The sequence below is a fragment of the Euprymna scolopes genome, chromosome 31, assembly GCF_053919585.1.
Source record: "Euprymna scolopes isolate OS-2025 chromosome 31, ASM5391958v1, whole genome shotgun sequence".
Lineage (NCBI taxonomy): Eukaryota > Metazoa > Mollusca > Cephalopoda > Sepiida > Sepiolidae > Euprymna > Euprymna scolopes.
The window spans coordinates 86198843-86211982 of NC_136512.1; the positions used below are offsets into that span (position 1 = coordinate 86198843).

The 13140-nt window shown below is 31.8% G+C and overlaps 1 protein-coding gene across 8 annotated transcripts in view; it reads left to right on the forward strand.

Moving 5' to 3' along the window:
• The first annotated feature begins 244 nt into the window (after positions 1-244).
• LOC145255836 (alpha-actinin, sarcomeric-like) overlaps positions 245-13140 on the forward strand; it is a 260402-nt gene continuing 247506 nt past the window's right edge. Inside the window, exons 1-2 of one of the 8 annotated variants that reach the window (XM_080114560.1) lie at positions 245-451; positions 2213-2529. In XM_080114560.1, coding sequence (XP_079970686.1) covers positions 2431-2529 — 99 coding nt within the window. In that variant the 5' untranslated portion in view covers positions 245-451; positions 2213-2430. Of the gene's footprint in view, positions 452-536; positions 655-800; positions 1234-2212; positions 2530-13140 lie in introns of those variants that run through there. The other 7 variants (XM_080114566.1, XM_080114561.1, XM_080114558.1 and 4 more) reach the window with 7 other exon arrangements.

Below are 13140 nucleotides of genomic sequence, written 5' to 3' on the forward strand. Positions count from 1 at the left end.
TTTCTTTTCCCAAAGCAGACGTAACACAAGGTGCTTCTTGCTTGTTAAAAAAAGAAGAAAAAAAACTAATATCACACAGAAATAGATACATTCAAATAAAGGATAACACACAGACACGCCTTCGTTTAGTGTTAAGTCTAGCTTTCTTTACGGTATCCCCCCCCCCCGCGTTCCGCAAGTGCTCGTAGTTATTCGGTAATATCCGGTAAGGGTACTAGGTCTCGTCGAGCGAAAAGTCCCGATCATTGCCGAACTGAGGTTTCCATCCTCACTCGGTGAATTTTTGAGGTAGGCTAACACCTTCTTCTCTCAGCTCTGTCTGCTAAAGGTCTCCTCTGCAGCAAGTTGTCGTTGTTGTTCGGTAATATCCGGTAAGGGGTGTTTCGTTTCGTCGAGCGGAACGTGCCGATCTTTGCCGAAGTGAGGCTTGCTTCAGTCGGTAGATCTTAAGGTAGGTGAATATTACACAGAAAAAAATGTCTTTAGCTTTTCTATATTTTCTTTCTCTTTCAAATTTCTCCTCTGTTGCGGATTATCATCGTGGTTCAGGTTCGGTTCGGTGATATCCGGTTGTTTTCGGTGACGGTGTTAGGTCTCGCAGAAACATGTCGATCTTTGTCGAAGTGAGCCTTGTTTTAGTCGGTAGATTGTAAGGTAGGTGAACACGCAAAAAAAAAAAAAAAAACTTTATTTGTCTTTTAAATTTTCTCCCTTGTTACGAACTATCGTCATGATTCGGTAATATCCGGCTGTTTTTAGTAAGGGTATTAAATCTTGTTGAACGGAACTTGCCGATCTTTGCCGAAGTAAGCCTTCCGTCACTTGCAAGTCAGTGAAACTTTGAGAGGTTTAACGCAAATAAACATACGGTGCTTCTCTCTTTCTTTCTCCAAAAGGATCTCCTCGTGTGAGCGTTGTCGTCGTCGTCGCTGTTCGGTAACTTCCGGTTGTTTCCGGTGGAGACGGAACCTGCCGATCTTTACCGAAGTGAAGCCTTTCCGTCAGTCGGTGGCTCTTAGCGTGAACAACAACAGCGGCAGTCGGCGGGGCGGTGTTGTGCGTATAACTTTTGCTCTTGTTGTCTCTCTCTCCGTCTATCGTCCCTTTTTTTCTCTTTAAAAATAATCGTAAATTAAAAAAAAAAAAAAAAAGGATTAAAAATAATCTTTACCGAAGTTTTTAAAAATCGATCACACCAGAAAGGACAAAAGCCAAGCAAGTTTATATATCAATGTATATTTATCTGAATTTCTATACCTACCTACCTACCTACCTACCTATATATATATATATATATATATATATATATATATATATATATATATATTGCTCTTTTTCTATAAAATTGATATTTATTATTTTTGGTTATTTCAATATAAATTTTAATAATATTTGTGTTAAATAGTGAATAATTTTAAAATTTAACCACAAAGTTTGTCTGGATACAAAATTTAATTAAATCTAACACTTTAATAATTTGTGTGTGTATATATATAATGTGTGTGTGTGTATGTATACATTAGTAAATAATGTTCCATACTTCTACAGAATTTAACTGAATTTTTTTATTTAACCCTTAAAAGGCCATTTTGGTCCTGTTCAAATTCTGTAGAAGCACCCAATTTTCTTGTAAATATATAATTCGTGTGTGTGTGTATATATATATATATATATATATATATATATGATTTTCTTGTGTGTACGAAACATATACATGTGAAAATAAAGAAATATTTTAAATTTTGTGCTAGTGAAATAACTTAAATACCTATATATATACACACACATATATTATTAAAAATAGGTTGCACTAATGCAGTTTAACAACCACAGGCATTTTTTATTGTATTTTAAGAGTTCCATCCGCTCAATATAAAAATAAATGAAGTCGGTGCTGCTTATACCCTTATTCTACCGCACCGTTTTTTAGATAGCATATTCATATTAAATTAAATTTTCACAATGTTTTTTATTAAATTGTTAGGTGAAAGTACAGATTATATACAAAACACCCTCCCCCTCCTCATGTTAAGAATGGCTTTCTAAATAACATTTTTGAGCACGGTACAATAACTACGACAAAGTGTCTCCTTGTGTTAAGAATGGCTTTCTAAATTTGCCTGTGAATGTTAAACTGGGGAAGTGTTTAGGAGAATAAAAAAAAAAATGTTCGAATTTTTAATTCATTTTTTCTTTTTTTTTTTCTTTTTAGCTGGACAACAACAACAACAATAATAAGCCGGGACTTTCCTGTGAATTATAACCAACCAAGGAATATATCTTCGTTATTTCTCTCCAGTTTCTCTTTTTTTTTTTTAAATTTCATCTAAAAGGAAGAAAAAAGGATTAAAAAAAGATCCACAAAAAAGTAAACATTTTTTAAGACCAAAAAAAAAAAAAAAAAGAGGAAAAACTCCAACTTCTTCGACAATGTCGGATGAGGTTTATAGCGATGGATACATGGAAGAAGAGGAAGAATGGGACCGGGAGGGTTTACTCGATCCAGCCTGGGAAAAACAACAGAAAAAGGTAAATGGAGCTGATTTTCTTTACTTCCAATCTATTCTCCAATCTTTCCCCTTTCTTTTGATACCATTTTCATCTTTTTCTGACGAGGCCAAGTCGGCCAAAACCCGTTTGAAACGCAAGGGGGGGGGGTATTGTTGGTTATGTTTGAGGTGAATTCTGTTAAAGCATCTTTTTAGCCATTTTTATCAAACATCATGGCCTCTTTTATTTTTTTTGTTTCTGTTTTCATAATAATAAAAAAGGGTGCTTGTTAAGATATAGTCGACAAATCGATTTTTAAGAATATCGTTTCGAGCATAAACAATATTACGTACTTGTCATGAAAATAGTAATATATCCAAAAATTACGAAAATTCATAAAGTAGAACTGCTATCGTGTTTTTAGTTTAACCCCCCCCCCCAAAAGAAAAAAAAAACTCTCGCTATAAACAAACATAGCATCATAGGCCCCATGAATAAGTAGTCTAAAATATTCGTTTCAGAGTTATGCCCCTTGCGTGTAGATTGCCTACTTAATAACGTCTAAGGAAAATGTGATTTTACCCAATTGTTCGTAAAAATTACTTTTAATTATAAATAAATTTCGGTACTTGTGCATTTTTGGAAATAACGTTATTTTGAAAGCCATTCTTAACATGGGGAGGGTATTTGTCTTCCACCTAACAATTTAAAAAAATTATGAAACTTGAATTTGACCTGACAAAACTAGTTGACTTTTTTTAATGTGATATATATATATATATATAACTGTACTATGTTTATGTGCATTCCTTTTTTTTATACTTAATAGGTACTAAATTGATTTTTTTTTCCATGATTAGAGATAAGCCGTAGTATAAAAAAGAAAAAAAACGTTTGTTTCCTTCCATTTGCCAGACTAACAGATTTATAACAAAATTACATCTGAATATTTTCGAAATATTTTTGAAGCTATATTTCTGATTAAATAACTTGTTAACCCCTCCCTTTTTTTCTAAATGTTTTTTTAAATTTTTTTTCTTGTATTTTTTTTGCCATCGTTTTATAGTCACACGTTTCTATATTCGAACTATGTCAGTTTCCTTTTTTCTAAAAATAGATATTTAAAAACTGTTGGGTGGGTGCACAGTCTTTATTTAAATATCTCTAGAAAAGAAAACTGAATAAAACCAATGTAAAATGAGTTTTAAAATTTACATTTATAGATTTATAAAAAAACAAAAAAAAATCGATTTTCTTTTTTCGTTATTTTGAAACGCGCACCTGTTCTTACATACCTGGAAATGTTTTCCGTTTCACGAACTCCGCACTTTTTCAAAAAAGGCGGGGCTTTTAACAGTTTTAGTTCCAATTTCATTTACATTTATTTTATTTTTATTTTTAAACAATTTATTCCTTTTTTATATAAAAAGTAGTCAACCATTTTTATTTAATCGTTTTATTCAATTATAGAATAGTGGCGCCGTTTAAATATTGCACTGTTTCCCCCATAAAGTCTATAGATTTAAACTTATTTCTTTGTGAGGTGCTTATTCATAATTTCACAACAAAAAAGTCTATATGATCTACGTACCAGTCACGGAACGAAAATGTCATATTCCTAAAATCACATAACTTGATCAAGTAATTTTTTTATTCAAGAAAATCAAATTTTATTACTAAGCGAGTCGTGTTTTCGTCGGCCATGATTAAACTCGATGAAATAAAGGAGAGGCAACTCAATTCAAACTGTCGAGATAAAGAATCGACCTTATGTTCAATACAGTTTAGTAAAATCGCTCAAAATCGTAAGTTTCTATTTTTCTTAGTTAAAAAAAAATACTTGATCAATATACGTAACTTTTGGAATATGACCTCTTCGTTCTGTAACTAATGTCGCCGTAGTAAAGAAAAGAAAATATTTTTAAGTCTGTATTATGTACGGCGGCGCCATTAGTGCCAATTTGAATAAGCACCTTTTGTGGCCCACTGGCATCTCTAAAATTTTAAATTATCGACTAGGGCAGCACCAGAGAAGATAATTTCGTTATTAAGAAACCCATTCTTAACATGGGTGTTTGTAACTATTCTGTACTTCCACCTAACAATTTAATAAACAAGATACCGTAAAACGTAAAAATACTATAAAAAAAAATAGCACGGTACTTTCTCTGCATAAGTACCGAAAATTATTGTCGTTTATTCAAAAATTAAAAGCCAATGTTATCTCTTTGTCATATTGCAATAATTAACATTAATGCATTAAAACGTACTTTCACGATTGATTGATCCGCCAATTCGAATATGACAAACTACAATTACCTCCCCTGTTAGGAAACGAACTCGTCTGTTTATTATTTTAAGTATAGCTCGTAATTTTCTACTTTTATCGTTTTTCGTAATTTTCGGATAGATTACTACTTTCGACATAATTGATATTCTTGGGTTTAATTGGAATTCAATATTTCGATTTTCGTCCTTATTCCGAAGAAGCGCCAAATTATTTTAGTGAAATTAATTTTACACAAGCAATTTACATTTTGAAAATACCTTTTTTATATATATAGAAAATCAAGCAATATTTGGTGATTTTTTTTTTTTTTTTTTCCCTCCCTCAGAATAGCTAACAAAAAAGAAATACATAGCAAATAAATGTTACCAAAGGCAAGCTAAGTTGGTCTTCTATATACCCAGATGCTTTTTTTGTTTTAACTTATTTTAAAGTGTTTTTTTACTTAAAAATGACGGTTGTGTAAAATCTGAGTTCGGAAAAAAAATATATTGGTCTCATTAGAGCCACAGTCAAGCCTAGATAATAGCTCCAAAATCGAAAATTAAACAAAATAGTGATAGAAACACATTCAATAAATGTCACCATTCGTGTGAAAATGTTCTATCAGAAAATAGTTATGTTCTGTTTTAGAATTGGTTGAGCAATAGTGCTTTCTGGAGTGATCATTTTTTTTAAATATTTATATAGAAAAGTGAAACACCACTTTTTAATATTAGTTTTAAATTAGTGAAAAATGAGCAGAGTTCCTCTTGGGTCCAAAGCAACGTCGGGTCTTCCTACTAGTATAATTATAACGAAATAATTTATAATTGTACTTTTAGGAACTACCCGACGTTGCTCGGGACGCAATGAGGAACTCTGCTCATTTTTCACTTTGTTCACAATACCATACCCCCCCCCTGGATCCCCGTTTCGCCCTTCAGAAATCGTTTACTTTGTAAGTCAATTTCTTAAACCCGTCCAACACATGACAGCAAAAGGGGTGTTAAATCAATGATAAATATAGTCGTACGTTTTAATTTCATTAACGTATTTGAAATTTTAAGCAGGTTCTGCCGCGTGATCAGTTGGGGACACGTAGAGGTTCAAGATCACTACGGGGCCACTTCCATTGTCTTCCTCGGAAAATGTTTTAGGACATATTTGAAATTCTTAGATATGTTCTGTCCTCATATGCCTATTAGAGATTCGCTTAAATATTTGTACATGTAGATTCTCTCACCTTCTATAGGGAACACACACACAATGTATAGACGAGTGCAACGCAACACTAACATGACGATGTTTCGATCTGTAGTTATTAAAAACTAAGATCTATTCAGGTGGAAACTGTCTTTTTTGTTTTTCTAGATGTTCATATTGGAAAAAAAAACGAAATTAAAGGGCTTTAAAACTGAAAAATACACACACACATATATATATATATATATATATATATATATATATATATATATATTACATTCATACAGAGAGTGAGCCTTGCTGAAATAATAGCGTTATTTAAAAAGCCATTCTTAACATGGGGAGGGGAGGGTAGTTTGTACCTATCCTGTACTTTAACCATACAATTGAATTAAAAAACATAAAACTTGAATTAACCTTGGAAATACGATTTAAAAAATAGCGCGGATCACTCTCTGCATTAGCATATATATATATATATATATATATATATATATATATATATATATATATATATATATATATTAGATGATTTTAATGTGTCATGTGAGACCTCCTTTCGTTCTAGAAGCAATGGATACTTCCAGTGAGGGTCACTGTGTAGGGAGTTTACCGTGAAGCAAGGGTTGCATAATCAACGATTTCACCTCTCCTGAAACGGCATGGTTAGAGTTCATTTGCAATTGTTAACAATGCAGGAGGACTCACCAGAGAACCACTGGTATCAGTTTTTTGGTTTTCTTGGACTGGTTTTACAACAAAGACTCAAGAGTCGAGCCTGCCTTGCTATTCAGCCTGGATCTGAAAGAGAAAATGTCAATATGACTAACAGACAACCAACAGATCAAATCTTTGATGATGAGAAGCATTAGGTTTCGAAATACCATGATATAACGACCCTTTTATAACTCCGCTATTTATGTTTATGCTTTATTGAATTGACAAATACACTCACATTTATTTTATCTTATGTATATATATATATATATAAAATACTTTTTGTTTTACATAAACATTAATGTCGCTAAACTTATGAGCAGGTTTCGGTCAGCCAGTTACAAGTAACTACAAACCTCTTCAGGTGATATTACTTATGCAAAAGTTTAGTCCGTAATCTACGGACTAAACTTTTGCATAAGCAATATCTCTGATTGTAACTGGTTTGCAGTTACAAGTATCTGACAAACCGAAACATGCTCATGAATGTGTGTGTGTAACGACATATTAATAGTAAAAACAAATAAAAAAGTATATCTTGCCTACTTCGTTATTGAGCACTGTTGTATTTGGTTACTTTGCCTCTGGAATATATTAACCTGGAATTATATATAGACGGAGAAATAAAAAAAGAAACAAAATTACGTGTTAATTTTTTTTTTTTTTTTTTTTTTTTTTTTTTTTTGAGACTTCCTTTGAAAGTCTCGAAATAAAGACGAAACGTTGATGAACACATAACTTGATTTGTTCCTTTTTATTTCTCTCTATTTCGTCGGAATACTATTTCCATTCTCATATATATATATATATATATATATATATATATATATATGACCTTGGGAATGACTTGTTTAATTATTTTCTAATTGCAGATTTTTTCCCATTGGATTAGTAATTTTTTTAATTACTATTTTAGTTCACATGGGGAAAATGTTTTCTCTTTTCTTTTTCTGATGGAAACTCGTGAATAGTAATTTAATCATTTCCTTATATCTCTTAACAATGCGAAAATTCTTTGTAGTTTGTAATTATTAAAAAAAAAAGCAAACAATAAAAATCTTTTGCAAACGGCTGACATAATTGCACTCAACTAATTGTCCATTTCAAAGCATTGTTAGCAAAACATTTAATAATTAATAATCTGTTACTAATTAGACAGTTGGTGAAGCTGAAACCATTCCATTATGTATGTAAGCTCAATTTCGGAGGGGGTAGTAGTATAATATTTGTTCTGTGATATGCTACCACTATGGATTACCTCATAAGTGTGAGCAATGTTATTGGTAGGGCTGTGACAACAGCATATTCTTTTCCTTGTTTTGATTCTCAGGTATACATCCATTGATATTTTATGTTTTTATGTAGTGTGATCCTTGGTTGATTGTCTATGTCGGATATATACTCGAGAGTAAAAACAATGAAAAGAATATGCTGTTGTCATAGCCCTAGTTATGTCATTGACTAGGTACGGACATTAATACCGGAAAACTAATAGAGGGACAGTTTTGAAAGTCGGTTTATCATAATTTTTTTTGTAGGTTTCCGACAACTTTTTTAAAATTTTCTTATTGTATTTGAAAGATTAAAGCCTAAAGTTAATTTCCAAAAAAGAAAAAAAATATTTGTACACGTGAGAAAATGTTATAATTAAAAATGGCGACATTTGGAAACTGGCTAAATTTTGAAGTTGAACAAATTTATTGTCAAAAATCCCTTGAAAGATAAATATTAGTTTTTTGGGTGTATTTCAAAGATAATTAGTAAAATCCTAAGATATTGAATTAAATTTTAATAAAAAGAACGTATTTATACAAAAAAATAGCTTAAATAGCCCCCCCAAAGCGAAAGAAGTCGTCTAAGCATGGTTTCTACAGAAGCCCTAAATGTCAGAAAGTAAATTATGTTCGTTCCGTCGTCATTTATCATATATACTGGTAAAACTATATTATTAAGAACATACACACAAACACGTTACCTGGAGCAACAGCACGAAACTGGATTCTCTACCAAACTAGATGAATTCTTGTCCTGGAATCTGATAAGCCTAAGAGACCACAAGAAAGATGTACTGTAACGTATTGAAATGGTCAATTGGGGAGAGAAAAATATTCTCAATTTCTTTAATTCTGTGTTTGAGATAAAGGAAGCATTTAATGGACTATTCGAAAATGTCTGTGTATGATCTCAGATGATGTGTCGACCTCCGGAAAAAAGTCTAACATTTGAATTTCAAAAACTTCGACTCAAATAAAACAAAGTCTAGAGGTTGAATACCAGCCTATAAAGTCAAGGATGACTTTGAGACTAGATTCAAATCTTTCGGCTGGCTGTATTCATCACTTCACACACCGACGAGAGTAACAGTAAACACGTGTTTGTAGGTTTAAAAATAAATATTCATAAAAAAATACTATCGTTATGAGAGAGAGGTAATTTTTGATGAATTGTTGAAACTATGCTTATTTGATCGGTTTCAAAACTGATTTTTGAAGTCTATAAAATTACGGTGTGTGCTCCTAAACCAAATCAAAACGGCACTTCGATTGCTACTGTGCTACAAGAACATTTTTGAAATATTTGAAAAGCACGTAGTCTCCACTTTCAAGTCACGTGGTCGATGTATCGACTCGCGTGTTTTAATTTCTTTTCTGATTTTATAATCATGGAATGCGTGTTTGTTAATTGTAATATTTCAGTATTTTCTTTTTTGCATATTATATGAAAACTATTCGCAGATACATTCGTGTGATAATGTATCCACAACCCCCCCCCCAAAAAAAAACAGTCAGACCCTAAATATTTTTAAATAATCGATCTGATATTTGACACAAAGGATCACGAAATACTAGCGTTAAAACAATGATACAAACCGCTTGTGACTAGAACGTGTGAGTTTGTGTACATTTTTCTACGTCAATTTTCAGTCTACAGACTCGAAATTTGATATACATGGTACTGAAATTTGGGAAAATGTTTGTAATCCATTTTCGGCCAGAAATTTGGGTATTATTATACAAACACCGTGACAGCGTTAGGGTTAGGATTAGGGTTAGGGTTAGGGTTTAGGGTTAGGGTTAGGTTTAGGGTTAGGGTTAGGGGTAGGGTTAATTCGCTGTCACGGTGTTTGTATAGTTTTACCGAAATTTGGTTAAGGGGTCAAAGTTCAACGATTTGACCTTTGAGAACTCTACCAAACTCCTCCGGCAATTTTGGGTCTAAACACTTGAAATTTTAGATATAGGTTCCTTGGACATGGATCTAACTTAATAACTTGATTTGAGCCCAAAATAAATGTTAAGGGGTCATAATAGAGGTCAAAGTAAAAAAAAAAAAAATTGACCGCTTTTTTTTTTTTTTTGCTCAACATACACCTCCAAACACCAGGGCAACACCGGGCTGAAATGCTAGTATATATATATATATATATATATATATAGTGTCACAAATTTGTGTTATCAGCGTTGTCTACATAATAATGACCATGAATTTGAACATTTAGGAACGTGATTTTTCAATTATATTCGTCTTCTGTATTCAAAGCGATTCCATTTCATTACATGTTCGTAAAGGTTTAATCTTAATTTGAAGACTGAGTATATTTTTGAGATGCTGTGTGTGTGTGTGTGTGTGTGTGTGTGTGTATACACGCAAACACATACATGTCAAGATTAATGTTTGATATCGCCTCCGTCTTGGAGGTGAGCAACGCATCATTTTCTGTATCATGTTCAACTGCCGAATATATTCTTTCTGTCCTTTTGTTATTGTTGCCCGGGAACCATAAAGTGCTTAATATCCTGCAAAGAGCAGGTAGTAATCAAAAAGGGTACTTGTACATTTTAATCAAGACCTTAAAAAATGAAAATATCGAAAAAAGGGTCGCAGCCGTTTTGAACTGGAGATCTCCGAAAAAAATTTCACTTAATTTGATCGAGTATTTTTTTTTTTTGTGCTAGTGCACTTACTGATCCGCACTATTTTTTAAATCGTATTTCCAAGTTTAATTAAAGTTTTTTTTTATTCAATTGTAAGGTTAAAGTACAGAATAGGTACAAACCACCCTCCCTCCCCATGTTAAGAATAGCTTTTTAAATAATAACGTTATTATTTCAGCACGGATCAGTAAGTGCACTCACTGCACTAGTACATTTATTTATTTATTTTGTTTCGTGGACCGACAACGCCGGGTAACTCTGCTAATTTTTTTATAAAATCTCTCTCTCTCTCATATATATATATATATATATATATATATATATATATATATATATATATATATATATTAGAGCAAGTAGTTAATTAACTACTTGTTCTATAAGCTCTCTCTCCTATTTGGTTTTATCGAGCTTTTACATCTGGTTGAGATTATTTTATAAATATTAATTCTTTAATATTTATCATTTACTTCAGTTTTGCCATCTTGGATCATTTTGGTAAACTTAACTGTAATTCTTATTTTATATATATATATATATATATATATATATATATATATATACCGGTTGTTATAGGTTAGTTTCCCAGAGGTAAATCCAGTGAAACGCGCATGATTATTAAAGAGTGCTCAATGCAGGACAGAGCTGGTATATAGTCCGTTTATTATAAAACATTATTGGTTACATATGTGCATCAGTGTAGTCCCATTCAAGGAAAACACTTCATCAGACCAAAAAAGAATTGATATTGATTAATTTTTTGGTCTGATGAAGTTAAAATTGGGACTCCACTGAAACATGTATGCACATATGTAACCAATAATGCTTGTATAATAAACAGACTTTATATACATATATATTAGTGTATGTTTATCTCTATCCTGAAGGTGGAGGTGACGTGTCATTTTCTGTAACCCCTACTCGCACTATCGCCAAATATCTTTTCGACACCAAAAACCATGAATGATTTCGAAATTTGTATTAAATGAAATCATGAAACGATTTATTTTTCGTCTCTACGTGACTTGCACATATTTACTATTGACCGATTATTTGTTGAAATTAAAAATCTAATAACGAGCTTGGTTCTTGTTCAGAATTCCCTCTATATTAAAAAATCTTTGTGTACCCGTGACAGAAAGAAAATATCATATTCCAAAAATCATAAGTTGATCAAGTAGTTTTATTTGTACAAAGAAAAACTTTTTTTTTAGCGAATTTGAGCTTTTTCCAATGTCCCCACCCATATTAAAAATAGCTTTCTAAATCCTTGCAAGCTTGAATTATTTAGAGTTCTTTCCCTTTCAAGATGGCGTTGCGCCGTTGCGATATCGTCGCTGTTCGTTTGGTCGCAAAATTTTATTTAATTTAAAAATAAAGTTACGTGATCAATTTGTGATTTTTGGTGTACGATATTTTCTTTCTGAATCGGATGTGCGTACCCGGGGTACGCACATCCGATTTTTCTTTATTTTTAGTTTTTCACGTAGTTTAAAAAAAAAAAAAATTTAATCGTATTCAAAATAAGTTACGAAATTAAATCTACCAGAATGAATTTTGGTATCTTAAAAAGGATAGCCGTAATCTTTAAAAAAAAAAAAAAAATGAAGTACTTTATGATTCTTCGAAAATTGAAAAGGATTTGGAAGCATTTAAACTGTCGTTTAAAGTTAGTTAAAAAAAATTATGAGCAAATTCTCATTTAAGTAAAGTTTGGAAATTATTTAAGTAGATATTAAAACGTTATTTTTTTTTAGGTTAGAATTTTATAACAATTTGGTTCAATTAATAATTTAATGACCAAACAATTCTAAATCCTATTAAAAATATCTATTCATATCTGGCTGTGTATCTGTTTATACATTCAAGAGTAAAAAAAATAATCTTCATGGGATTTTGATATTTTTTTTATTATTTATTTATTTATTTTTAACACGTCTGATCACTTTCATCATGAACCTGATTTTTTGAATAAATGTTAAAAAATTTTTTTTTGCAATCGAGAAAAAAATGAAGGTTAGTTTCTTAGACTTAGGAGCAGTGTGTAGTATATGTCCTTAGTTTTTCTTGTTCTCAGTCAGTGAAGAAAAGATCGTAATTAGACTAAAGCAGTTTTCGTTTTTGTGCCAATCCAGAGTAACCCTATTTGGAGGCTGAATATTCCCTCAAATTGAAATGTACCTGTGTCTAACTCTGCCCTCGTGGGGAGGCCAGTAAAACAGAAATAAAGTAAAATGACTCCCAACAAACGCCGGATCCGTCCAGTTAGTTTAGCATGAAAGGTCTAAATTTATTTAAAAAAAAAAAAAAAATCGTCACTGCTTATCAAGGCCCAAAAGCCACTCAAGGATGAAGTTTGTGAAAGCTCATTTGTGATGGACGCCCTTGTGCCATTCTCGCATTAAACTTGACCTTGTCACATCTAGTCCTCTTAGGGAGGCAGGTGGGTCATCACAACGTTAAGATAATTTGCAAGTGGATTTCTTGTTCATGTTCGATATTTTACTGCTAAAATAATATTTGGTG